Source organism: Balaenoptera ricei, chromosome 3, assembly GCF_028023285.1.
Source record: "Balaenoptera ricei isolate mBalRic1 chromosome 3, mBalRic1.hap2, whole genome shotgun sequence".
NCBI lineage: Eukaryota > Metazoa > Chordata > Mammalia > Artiodactyla > Balaenopteridae > Balaenoptera > Balaenoptera ricei.
The window spans coordinates 181,080,138-181,092,671 of NC_082641.1; the positions used below are offsets into that span (position 1 = coordinate 181,080,138).

Consider the following 12,534-nt stretch of genomic DNA (forward strand, 5'->3'; position numbering starts at 1 on the left):
TAAAAAGAAGAAAAAAAAACACGAAACAAAAAACCCCCAAAACAGCAACAGGGCCTCCCTTCCGGCATCTGCCCCTGCTGATCCCTGGGGCCCTGGGCTCTGTACACGTGTGTCTGGACTCCTAACCCTGCCCTTTTCTCACTGGGCGCTTCGAAAATTAGAAACGAGGGTGTGTGTGTGCGTGTGTGGACAAGCGTTTACCTAACTTAAACTTTCCTTATTTATTTCAGTAATGCTTCTGCTCACCCCGCACACCCCTTACGAATGGGGTTCCCTGGTAAGGGTGGGAGACCCGTGGACCCCTCAGAATCCCGGGGGGGGGGGGGTCAGGTGGCTCCTCGTTACCACCGGAGCCCAGGGGCCTGGATACCGTGAGGACCACGTCCCCTGCCGAGGGGCTGAGGGGGGCAGGGCAGGAGGGCAAGGGCTCCCCCGCACACCGCAACCTCCATGAGGGTGCCCTGCACCCCCCGGGCCACGGGCATTTCAGGGGTGTGTGCTGGCCCCCACAGTGGGTCAGAGTCCCCTGGCTGGGGGGGCATACACTGTCATGGGCCAGAGACCCAACAGGTATACGTCTGTTTTGCAAGTTTATTGGATCATCTTGACACAGAATCATTACAGCAGCGTGATATGTCTCTCCTTTATACGGGAATGTCGATAGCAAATAAATTCTTATATAACACATCATACATTTCGAAATTCTAGAATCACTGCACAGGATTCTGTAATAGGTTACTCTACATGCTAAAGTGACAGTTTTCATCAAAAGGAAAAGTTAAAACGTCATCGAGGACTATCGTTTCTGAGGAAAGTTCAGTCTCACGGGGGTGGGCTGGGGTCCCCCTCCCTGCCCCTGAGGTGCATTTCAGGGGCCCAGCCGCCCCTGGACACACGTGCTTCGCCGTCAGGGCTGCGGAGCCCAGGACTAGGCCCTTCCGCACGTGCAGGCACAGACCTGCAGAGCGTCCAGTGATGAGCGGAGGGGCCAGAATCGCAGCTCTCCACCACTCACCCCAACACCCGACTGGGCACGGAAGCCAGTGAGGTCCGGGATCCCCGCTGGGCACCCCCCACTCGGCGGACACACGAACACAGCGGTGGGATGAACGGGATGTGATGGACGAGAGCCTGCATGACCCTCTCCCACCATGTGTCCTGCGGGGAGGACGTGACCCTTGGCGTCAGGGATGAACAGGAATGTCGCCTGGCTGAGCAGCTGGCCTGTTCTTCACCCCCCAGCTGCCAGTGGGCAGGGCATCCGGGGACTCACGGGACTTGGATGGCTTGACAGAAGCGGGACGCGCCACCCCGTCTGGTCCCCACCAGGAACCAGCCTGGATGGCGGTCACCCTCACCCTCGGGCAGCTCCTGTGGCCACGTGCACAGTCTGCTCCGGCTACAGAAGCCCCTGCTGGCCTGGGGAGTGGAAGGGGGCTTCTCGCCAGAGAGGGCGGTGAGGGCAAAGTAAAAAAGATGACAGGATAAATCAACGCAACATAAACCTCGGTGTCTACACAGTGGATGACGGTGGACTGGGTTATCTCCCGGCTGCACCCAGTCCTTGCGACAGAGGAGAAACCCGGCACTTGGCCGCCCTCCCCGCGAGCCCTCCCCATGGCGGGTGGCGCGCTCAGCATTTGGCCAGCGTTTCCTTCATCTCCTCTAGCACGTTGCTCAGCAGTGTTGAATCGCTGCACTTCCCATCCACCGACACCGACTTCTCACCCTGCAACGGGGAAACAACGGCCAGCGCCTTGAGACGCCGCCCTGCGACTCCCGTGTACCTCCAACTTTTGCAAATGCTCTCCTACGCCCGGGTGCTTTCATAATCAAAAGGAGGGGCTCCAGGCACGACGGAGCAGGTGCACCGCGCCCTGCTGTCCCCCAGGGGCCCAGGATGGACGCTCTGGCAGAGCGCGGCAGAGGCAGCGATGCCATGGCCCTGCGGAGGACACACAGCCCCACCCGGCCCGGCCCCACAGGGGCACGCAGGAGGCAGCTGTGCAGAGAGGAAGGCTGTGAAAACCGGAGGGCGTGGGCCCAGATGTCCTGCAGCTGGAACCTGTGTGTCAACGCCCTCCACAGGGTCTAAGGAAGGCCCAGGGTCTCCTCCTATTCAGAGTGTCCAGGATACAGTCCAAAATCACTCGGCACCGCAAGACCGGGGAAATCTCAGCTCACGTGGAAAAGACAATCAACAAACGCCCACGGAGAAGAGGTGGATGTTGGAATCACCTAACAGGCTTTGAAGTAGCTACTACGAGAACCTCCCATCACCAACCACGTACATTCCTGAAGCACACAGGAAAACACAACATCTCAGCAAAGTAATGGAAGAGTCAAGATCAACCCAGTGGAACTTCGAGACCTGAATACAACAGCCAAGATGAAAAGCTCACTGGATGGGCTCAACAGCAGAACGGACATGACAGAAGAGTCAATGACCCAGACAAGAGATTAATGAAAATAATCCAAGCTGAACAGATAGCGGAAAGGAGTCGGAGGTGGGGTGGGGTGGGCAGAGTAACAAAAGGTCTGAGATTCACATCACAGGGGTCCCGGAAGGAGGGGACAAAGAATGAAGTGCTGAAGAGGTACTTAAATCATAGCTGAAAACTTCCAAGTTGTGCAAAAGACATAAACGCACAAATTCAGCAAGTTCGGCAGACTCCACACAGTTAACATAAACCCAAGGAAGTCAATGCCCAGACACATCACGAACCGCTGAAAACTGAAGACAGAGAAAAACCTAAAATAGCCAGAGGAAAACGATGCATTCCCTAGTAAAAGGAAAATGTTCCTTGTCAGAAACCACAGACACTAAAAGGAAATGGCCTAGGGCCTTCCCTGGTGGTCCAGTGGCTAAGACTCTGTGCTCCCAATGCGGGGGGCCCAGGTTTGATCCCTGGTCAGGGAACTAGATCCCGCATGCCTCAACCAAAGATCGCTCATGCTGCAACTAAAAAGATCCTGCATGCTGCAACTAAGACCTGGTGCAGCCAAATAAGTAAATATTTTCATTTTTTTTCTTTTTAAAAAGGGGGAAATGGCCTATTTTTGAGGTACTGAGTGAAAAAAGACCGACAAAGCCAGAATTTCATACCCAGTAAAAATAGCCTTGAGGAATACTGAAATAAAGAATAATCAATCAGATGAAGGAAAACTAAGAGAATACATATCCAATATACCTGATCTAAAAAGAAGTTCTTCAGACAGAGGGAAATGAGCCAGAAGGGTGGAACGTGAGGAATGAAAGCGACAGAAATGGGAGACATGTGGGCGAGCACAAGAGGCTATCTCACCCCCTCCCGCCCCCACCCGCACCCCGAGTTCTCTGAAATCTGTAAAGCTGTAATGTGGTGTAAGGCGTCTTCAACGTCTGCAAAGGCAAAACCTAAGACAACTGCCCGTGCGAAGGGATGGTCAAGGGACCGAGAGGGTGTGAGCTTTTTACATTCCGCCTGAGTTCCAAGTAGACTGTGCACACCAAGTGTGTAATGTAGTCCCTTGAGCTCCCCAAGCAGATACACAGAGACCATCAACAACACAGCCAACATATAAACACGGGATACTGTAATGCTCACATACACCACAGAAAGTGGAAGTGGGAAGAAGAGGAACGAAAAACACAGGGAAAAAACAAAATGTGGGACAAACCCAAATGTATCAGTAATACTTTAAGCACAAATGGTCTCAACATGACAACTGAAAGACAGAGATTGACAGGATGAATAAGGACACGTGACCCAAACTCCACAGCATTCACAAGGAATTCTTATCCAAACAGGATAAAGGCAGGTTCATAGCAAAAGACATACCACGTAAGCACCCATCAAATGAGAGCAGGAGTGCCTGTACTGATACCAGACAAGGTAGCCTTCAGACAAAAGAACACAGCCCAGGACAGAGAGGAGCACACCCACTGATGAGAGGGTCCCTCGCCAAGATCCCACAATTCTAACGGTCCACACAGCCAACAACAGGGCTCCCACACATGGAGTAAAGCCTGACGAACTGGGGGAACAGACCAACTGACCACCACTGGCCTCATACTCCTTGCTCACTCATCAAGGGCCAGAAGAGAGAAAATCTGCAAGGATCCAGAAGAAAAGGAAAACGCCATCAACCAGCAGGATCTAGGTGACACGTATAACGTGCTTCCAGGCACCTATGGAATATCCACCCAGAATGACCACATCCTGGGCCAGAGCACAGGCCTCAGCACATTTCAAAGGCCTGAAAAGTCAAACTAGAAATCAGTAAGCAAAAAGCAACAGGAAACTTTCTAAATGCTTAGAAATTAACATACTTCTAAGTAATCCATGGGTCAGAGAGGAAGGAGTGATAGGAAGTATTTTGAACTGTACAGAAATGAAAATGAATCACAAAAATGTGTGCAGTTCATCCAAAACAGTACTTAAGAGGAAAATTTATAACACTAAAAACTTTATTAGAAGAGACAGGTCTCGGACTTCCCTGGTGGTGCAGTGGGTAAGACTCCGCGCTCCCAATGCAGGGGGCCTGCGTTCGATCCCTGGTCGGGGAACTAGATCCCGCATGCAGCAACTAAAGAGTTACATGCCACAACTAAGAGTCCACATGCCACAGCTAAGAAGTCTGCGTGCAGCAACTAAAGACCTGGCTCGAGTCAAAAATAAGTAAATAAATAAACGAACAAACAAACAAATAAATATTAGAAAAAAAAAAAAGAAGAAGAAGAGACAGGTCTTGGTCTAAGTTTCCACCTTAAGAAACCACGAATGAGCAAAATAAACCCAAGGCAGGCAGAAGTAAGGAGATATGCAGCAAAACTCAATAAAATTTATTGTTTAAAGAAATATTAACTTTTTAAATTTTTTGGCCGTACCATGCCAGGGATCAAACCCGGGCGCCCGGCAGTGGAAGCATGAAGTCCTAACCACTGCACTGCCAGGAAAGTCCCTAACTTTTTTTTTTTTTTTTTTTTTAAATTTATTTATTTATTTATTATTTATTTATTTATTTATGGCTGTGTTGGGTCTTCGTTTCTGTGCGAGGGCTTTTTCTAGTTGCGGCAAGTGGGGGCCACTCTTCATCGCGGTGCGCGGGCCTCTCACTATTGCGGCCTCTCTTGTTGCGGAGCAGAGGCTCCAGATGCGCAGGCTCAGTAATTGTGGCTCACGGGCCTAGTTGCTCCGCGGCATGTGGGACCTTCCCAGACCAGGGCTCGAACCCGTGTCCCCTGCATTGGCAGGCAGATTCTCAACCACTGCGCCACCAGGGAAGCCCCAAGTCCCTAACTTTTTAAAAAGATTGGTTATCAGGCTTCCCTGGTGGCGCAGTGGTTGAGAATCTGCCTGCTAATGCAGGGGACACGGGTTCGAGACCTGGTCTGGGAAGATCCCACATGCCACGGAGCAGCTGGGCCCCTGAGCCACAACTGCTGAGCCTGCGCGTCTGGAGCCTGTGCCCCGCAACGGGAGGGGCCGCGATAGTGAAAGGCCCGCGCACCGCGATGAAGAGCGGTCCCCGCACCGCGATGAAGAGTGGCCCCCGCTTGCCGCAACTAGAGAAAGCCCTCGCACGAACCGAAGACCCAACACAGCCAAAAATAAATAATAAATAAATAAATAAAGTAGCTATAAAATTAAAAAAAAAAAAAAAAGAATATTAAAAAGATTGGTTATCAAATTGATCTTTCAAAAGATCAACAAAATGGATAAGTAAGACTTCTGGCCAGGATAACCAAGAAAAATGAGAGAAGACACCAATTACCAACATCAAGAATGAAAAACAGGGCTTCCCTGGTGGTGCAGTGGTTGAGAGTCTGCCTGCCAATGCAGGGAACACGGGTTCGCGCCCTGGTCTGGGAAGATCCCACATGCCACGGAGCAACTGGGCCCGTGAGCCACAGCTACTGAGCCTGCGCAGCTGGAGCCTGTGCTCCGCAACAAGAGAGGCCGCGATGGTGAGAGGCCCGCGCACCGCGACGAAGAGTGGCCCCCGCTTGCCGCAACTAGAGAAAGCCCACGCACAGAAACAAAGACCCAACACAGCCAAAATTAAATAAATAAATCAATAATTTAAAAAAAAAAAAAAAAAAGAATGAAAAATAATCACCACTGATCCCTCAGACACTAAAAGGACACGAAGAGAACCGGCCAACTTGACACACCATCAGCTCCATAACCTGGATGAAACAGGTTATGAAACAAGTCTTACAACTATCAAAGAAAGAAACTGAACTCGTAGATAAAAACCTTTCAAAAAAGAAACCCCCAGACCCAAACGCGTTCCTTGGCGAATTCTACATAACGTGCAAGAAGGAATACTGACTACACGCAATCTCTTCCGGGAAATGTGAGAAGGGGGAACACACTAGTGCCCTGATGCCAAGGCCAGATGGAGAAAAGGAAAGGCCGACACCCCTCACAAACACAGGCTCAAGGAGGCACGGCGGCGAGGCGTGGACAGGCCTGGCGGGGGCCCTCCCGTGGGGCTCACCTTCTTCACCAGGAGGCAGACGTGGTGGCCCTGGATGGAACGGCTGTACATGGAGGCGCAGGAGTCCACCCGCTCCACAACTGCAACAGAGGGCCTGGGGGTGAGGCCGGGCCAGCCCCTGGCGGCAGGGGACAGTCACAGGTGCGGGAAGAGGGCCGAGCCATCTGTCGGCATGTCCAGTCTTACCGGAAAAATGGTGGTGAAAACAGATCTTTGCCAGAAGGTTCTGGAAGGACATACTAATGCCATCAACCTTGACTGAGCTCATGCTCAGGTCCCCGGACTCCAACAACTTGGCAAACGCGTCACTGTGGGAAGGACACAGAACGGGGAGGGACAACAGGGGGATCCCCTGCAGCAGGGCAGAGACCCCAGCCCAGGGGGCGGGGCGCCTCCTTTGTGGGCCTGTAACTCAGGGTCCCCCAGGGTCTGGTAGGAAGTCAAGAGCTGAACGTGTCCCCAGGACACGACTGCACTTGGAGACAGGGCCCTAATCTAACGTGACCAGGGTCCCTGTGGGAACAGGAAATGAGGATGCAGACGTGCAGGGATGGATGACCATGTGAGGACACGGGGAGAGGGCCACGGAGAGGGGCCTCAGGAGGGCCAGCCCTGCCCGCGCTCTGGGCTCGGACGTCCAGCGTTAGGGCCACCAGGCCTGTGCTGAGAGTCAGGCGCCCGAGCTGGCCGGCCCGGCAGACGCGCTGGGCGTTCTGCGCCAACCACGAGCCGGTCACCCAACACTCCGTGCACATCCTTGTCTCGGGTCAGAGGACGTTGCCAAGGTGACCGCATGGAGAGCTTCCCACGGCACAGAAGTGGGGAGCCAGAGGTGGGCAGGAGGGTGGCGCACCTGTAGCACGGCGTGGTGACCAAGTACGAGGTGCAGGTGAAGTGCAGCTTGAAGTCCAGCTTCTCATGGGTGGAACCTTCGTCATTCTGCAGGAGCAGGGGCGCAGGGTGAGCGGGGGTGGGGCACGCGGCTGACCCTCAGGGTGCCCCCCTTCCCCACCAGGTACCTTGGCGATGAAAGACAGGGTCCCTTTGAGCTTCTGCGCCGTGACGATGCTCTGAATGGTGAACACAAACTGGGCTTCGTTGGAGATGCCTGGTGAGGGCGAGAAGCGGACCTGAGAAGCAGCACGGGGCACGGCCTGGGGTGGCGGATGGGGGTGCAGCCACCTGGGCAGGCGGCAGGGACGCAAGCCTGGCCTGGGTCTGTCCTTAGTGCTGCCTGCCCTGGTCAGGGAGCCAGGCTCAGCCCTGAGGGGGCACCAGATGACAGGATCCGGGGGCTCCTGGCCGCCCCGGGGGCCACTCACCAGGGGGCAGCTGGAAAGGCACGGGGACACCGTCGTGGACCGAGGAGCCCTCTGGCCGGGCCAGCCGGGCGTTGAGAGAGTCCAGCACGTTGAGCTCCATGTTCTTGAGGAAGCTGCTGCTCTGGTTCTCCAGGACCACGGACACCGTGACCTGGCTGTCCTTCTGCAGGCTGCCCTGCACGTCGTACGTCTGCAGAGCAAGGCCCGGGGTCGGCGGGGCAGGGAAGCCCACCAAGGACCCCCGTGGGCCTAGACGAGGGCCCGGGAGAGTGTGGGCACCACCCGCTCTCCCAGCGCATGAATGTGCAAAGAAGGGAACGTCCTGAGCCCTCGCACGAGCACCCGAGTTCCAGCTCTGTCCGCGACTGTCAGCTGTTCCCGACCCGCAGTGAGCAGGCCTCGCTGGCCGCCCGGCTCCACTCCATGCCCTGCGTGTCCAGAGACAAGAGCCCTGAGCCCGCCCGGCCCCACCCCCCATAACCCCCACGTGGCTCACCATCTTGATGTAAGAATTCTCAGCCAGGAGAGAGTAGCTAGACATGGGCTGGAACAAAAGAGAAACGTTTCAGCTTCGGGCGGCGAGGACCTGGGACCGACGTCGGGAGCTGCCAGGTGCTGCCGGCAGGAAACACTAGGAGCCCCCGCGGGTCCCGGACAACACGAGTCTACACCCCGGGGCTCCTGACCCTGGCAGGGCCGGGAGGACCGCAGGGAGGGTGCAACGCCCATGGCCCGCTCCCAGCGTGCTCGGGAAGCACGCTCACCGGGAGGGGCTCCTCATCGAGCGCGCCGTTCTCCACGGGCTCGGCCTCCCCTTCCCTCGGAGGCGCCCTCTTCTTGGATTTCTTCTGGTCTTTGGAGCGCTCCTCCTTGTCCTTCTTGTGTTTCTTCTTCTTATGCTTGGAAGGTTTCTGAAACAGGAACAGGGCTCAGGCCAACCCCACGCTCCTCCAGCGAGTTACAGCCCCACGGTGCCGTGTGGAAGCAGAGCCCCGCACGCACAGTGACAGGAGGCCACTGTGAGGAGGCCCCAGCGGCCCCCCTCGGTGGGACCTGGGTGGCGGGCTAGCACCTCCCCCAGCCCGGATCCTGCACACCACGCCCCCACCTTCTCGAGGTCCTGCTCCCCGTCCTCGGCGGCGTCCTGCTCCTCTCCCCTGGGCTCCTCCTGCTCCTCCTTCGGGGCAGCGACCGCGGCGTTCACGCCGGGCTCTTCCTGCAGGAAGACAGGTGGCAGGCTCAAAAGGCAGCTGGGGCCCGGGATGGGGTGGCCTGCGCCCTCAGCCCTGACCTGCCTGGTCCGGGACACCCCGCAGTGACGAACCTCCCTCCGCACGCCAGGCGTGTCGCCAGAATGCAGACAGACGTGTGGCCCCCAGTAAGTGCCGGTGGCCAGCAGAGGGGAAAGGAGGCCCTGCCTGAGGCCGGCTGGCACTGACCAGGGTCACGGCTGGAGACCCCAGAGCCACCAGGCCCCAGCCACTAACACAAAGCGGTTGCTCAGGAGCGCTGCCTGGCTCTGGGGGCCCGGGATCTGCGCTGAGGGCCGGCCACGCAGCCACTGCCTGGGCGAGACCTCGGGCACAGAACCGAGCCGGCCCAGACCGGGCTTCTGCCTGAGGGTCCCCCACCTCCTCCACCGCCGGGGCAGGGCGCCAAGGTGGCACCCTGACGTCTCCAAGGCCGAAAAGCACAGGTGTCCGCCGAGGGGCACTTGGGGCCAGCACAGGTCACTGGCAGGCTCTTACCGGGGCCGGGGTGGCGGCAGGCGGCGTGGTGGACAGCCAGAAGTCTAAGTCCGCACCCTGAAACCACAGGAACACACGTCTTTGGCCAGAGCAGCAGCCCTGAGAGGGCACGGTGGCTCCGCCAGGCACAGGCCACTGCAGCCCCGCAGGACCCGAGTGTGCACGGAGCCGGCAGCACGTCCAGCGCTACCGCCACGGGAACGAGCGCCCGCCGAGACCACGCGGCCAGGCGGAGTCACGCTGCTCTGCGGCAAGGCCCACGACCCGTGCGTGACGGTTCTGTAGGAGCCCCCCTCCACACGCATGACACGCACGCCATGGAAGAGGGGCAGCTGGCAGCCCGGGCCCGCCCCGCCCAACGTGACACACGCCGCCTGGCCTCTCACCTTCTCCGCCTCCTTCTTTTTCTTCTCTCGCTCTTTCTCCTTGTGCTTCTTCTCCTTCCTCTTGGGCTTCTTGCTCTTTTTTTCCACGACAGCGACGTCCTGTCTCTCCGGGGACTTGGAGGTCTCAGCGTCTCTGTGTTTCTGGACGGGCAGCTTCTCGCTGTCGGCTAGGGGCCTGGGGGTGGTCACAGGAGGCATGGCCCGTGACAAGGCCGCTCCCCCTCTGTGCAGTAAACAGAGAACAGAGGGAGGGACCAGGCCATGGGGAGCCCAGGCCACGTCCAGCCCCGCGGGGCAGCTGCCCAGGTCTCAGTCCCAGCACTCACTTGTCCAAGTCGATGTCCAGGGCCCTGTAGGGGTCGTTGGGGTCTTTGTCGTCCTCGTCGCTGGGCAGGGCATTCTGAGGGGGGAGAGGAGCCCTGTGTCCATCCAGATCAACCCGTCCGGCCCCCGACCCCGCCGAGCCTTACGGGTGGACAGGGCACCCATCTCCCTTCTCAGAAACAGGCCACCAGGTCCACACCCATGAGGGAGTCTGATCTGGGGCCTGGCGCTCGGCGCGGGCAGCGAACTCAACGCAGGTAATGGGGGCAGGAGTGCAGGGGCCGCCTGCTCACGGTGCACAGGGCACAGCTGGCTGAGGCTGCCCCATGCCACAGAGGCAGCAGCGATGGGCAGGCCCACGCGAGGGTGGAGCCCACCTCGGGGAAGGGTGCCTGCCCGCCCGCCACGCAGGCCCGCGGCTGACCTCGGGCATCTCCTCGGTGACGATGTCCACACGCTGGGCGGGGGTGATGTCCTCGTCGCTCTCCGTGTGCAGTGAGCTGTGGCGCCGGGCGCCCCGCCTCTCCCGCTCCCTCTTCTTCCTCTTTCTCTTGTCCTTCTCCAGCCTCTGCCGGTGCCGCCGTTCTTCCTCCAGCTTCACGTACTGGTCTGACATGGGCATCCCTGCCGACAGGCGCACACGCGGCACTCAGCCCGGAGCCGTGGACACGTCCCACCCGGCCAGCACCCTGCTGCCACCTGGTTCACCCACAGCCCCGAGACCCAGGCCTGGGGGAAGGGGAAGCTGGGCAATGCCCTCTGGCTACCGGGACACAGACAGGGTCCCCAGGGCGGCGAGGGGTATGGGGCTGAACCTGGGGGCCGTGGCGTGCACCCCTGCCTGCTGGGACGAGGATGCAGCACGGGGTGCAGGGCTGGAGCGCAGGCCCGAGGTGGCACCTGCACCTGGCCTGAAGCCCCCGTCACCCGTGCCACCGGGCACACACTTGCCTGGCACCTTCAAGGGCACCGAGAGGTCAATCTGCACCACGGGAATGTGGTCCACGCCTGGCGCGTCCTGGTACCGCTGGAGAGGAGACACCGAGGCCCCGTCACGGGGCAGGGCGGCGGGCCCAGCGTGATGCGCCAACGCCCCAGAGCAAGGGGTCACAAAGACGGGGGTGGGCTGCCAGCGGGGACGAGTACAGGATGGGGTGCAACACTTCCATTTTTTGCATCTGAATCTTTTTTCTTTCCGAGTTGGAAAAACAGTGCAGGCTTGGAACCATGGTGACATAGCGCTTCCCGCCCCCAGGACGGCTGGAATCAGCAAGCCCGACACACAGGTGCCGGCGGGGGACAGTCTGCAGCCCCTCAGAGAGGTGACCCAGAAATCCCAAGAGCAAGGAAACCGCGCAGCACCCGCCCCGTGGAGCCACGTGTCCCCAAGGGAGCCCAACACGGACGACGGGTCTGCGGGGTGGAGGGTACAGATGAAGGCCGTGGCTCCAGGCAGGAGCCCAGGTCCCCTCGCGCCCCCTCCCCTCCCACCAAGGCAAAGGAGCCTGACCTCGCCCACGCAGGACTCACTCCCCAGGTGTTGGTGTCGGGAGCCCCTCACGGTCCTGCCCGTGGACCTGCTGAGAGCCCCGCACGGGCCGTGGGCAGAGAGCGGACGGGCCCCGCGGGAGCGTGTCTCAAGGGCGAGCAGGCCGGCCTCACCTTTTGCGGGGACGGGGAACTCTTGATGTAGAATGGGTTGTTGGCCTGCTCCTGCTTCCGGGCCTCGCGGCGCTGAGGGGACAGGACGCAGCGCGCACGTCAGCGGGCACGCGGAGCCCTCACCTTCGCATCCCCCAGGTGGGGGCCACGTCCACGCGCCAGACCCGGGGGGGGGGGGCTGCCGGGACCCCTCGCCACTTTCACTGTCAGCCTTTGACCACGAGGAGACGGAGGGCGGCGGTGGGAAAGAGCAGGTGGGAGACAGGCAGGCGGCAGGCGGGACAACCCAGGAGCTGCACGGGCGGGGCTCGGAGAGGCCGCGTGCTCCGGGGCAGGGCCTGGGGTGGGGGGCAGGCCGGGCGAGGAAGGCCGGCGGGGGAGCGGGGGACGCAGCACGCCTTGCTTCTCCAGTCTGCACGGCACCCTGAGGCTCCGCACCCAGGAGCGCAGGCAGCAGGCGGGCGCGGCATGCCGGGCACCCCAGGGCCTGAGCGCGCTCGGGCCCCACGGTCTCCCTAGGGAGCTCCCGGCCCAAGAGGCCACTCCTGGTCTCAATGAGAACCCCACGCAAGGTCGAAGGTGGCTCAGCGCTGCCCGCCGGACAGC

General features: G+C 59.1%; 1 protein-coding gene across 2 annotated transcripts in view; it reads right to left on the reverse strand.

The window, feature by feature from the left end:
* Positions 1–573: 573 nt before the first annotated feature.
* Positions 574–12,534, reverse strand: part of AP3D1 (adaptor related protein complex 3 subunit delta 1) — a 46,592-nt gene continuing 34,631 nt past the window's right edge. For both annotated transcript variants that reach the window (XM_059918891.1, XM_059918892.1), the window contains 15 exons: positions 11,929–12,000; positions 11,218–11,293; positions 10,691–10,890; positions 10,269–10,342; positions 9,943–10,117; positions 9,557–9,613; positions 8,917–9,024; positions 8,573–8,719; positions 8,305–8,352; positions 7,809–7,998; positions 7,506–7,594; positions 7,340–7,425; positions 6,673–6,794; positions 6,487–6,566; positions 574–1,729 (listed from right to left, as the gene is read on the reverse strand). In XM_059918891.1, the coding sequence (XP_059774874.1) occupies positions 1,634–1,729; positions 6,487–6,566; positions 6,673–6,794; positions 7,340–7,425; positions 7,506–7,594; positions 7,809–7,998; positions 8,305–8,352; positions 8,573–8,719; positions 8,917–9,024; positions 9,557–9,613; positions 9,943–10,117; positions 10,269–10,342; positions 10,691–10,890; positions 11,218–11,293; positions 11,929–12,000 (1,620 nt within the window). In that variant the 3' untranslated portion in view covers positions 574–1,633. The remainder of the gene's footprint in view (positions 1,730–6,486; positions 6,567–6,672; positions 6,795–7,339; positions 7,426–7,505; positions 7,595–7,808; positions 7,999–8,304; positions 8,353–8,572; positions 8,720–8,916; positions 9,025–9,556; positions 9,614–9,942; positions 10,118–10,268; positions 10,343–10,690; positions 10,891–11,217; positions 11,294–11,928; positions 12,001–12,534) is intronic.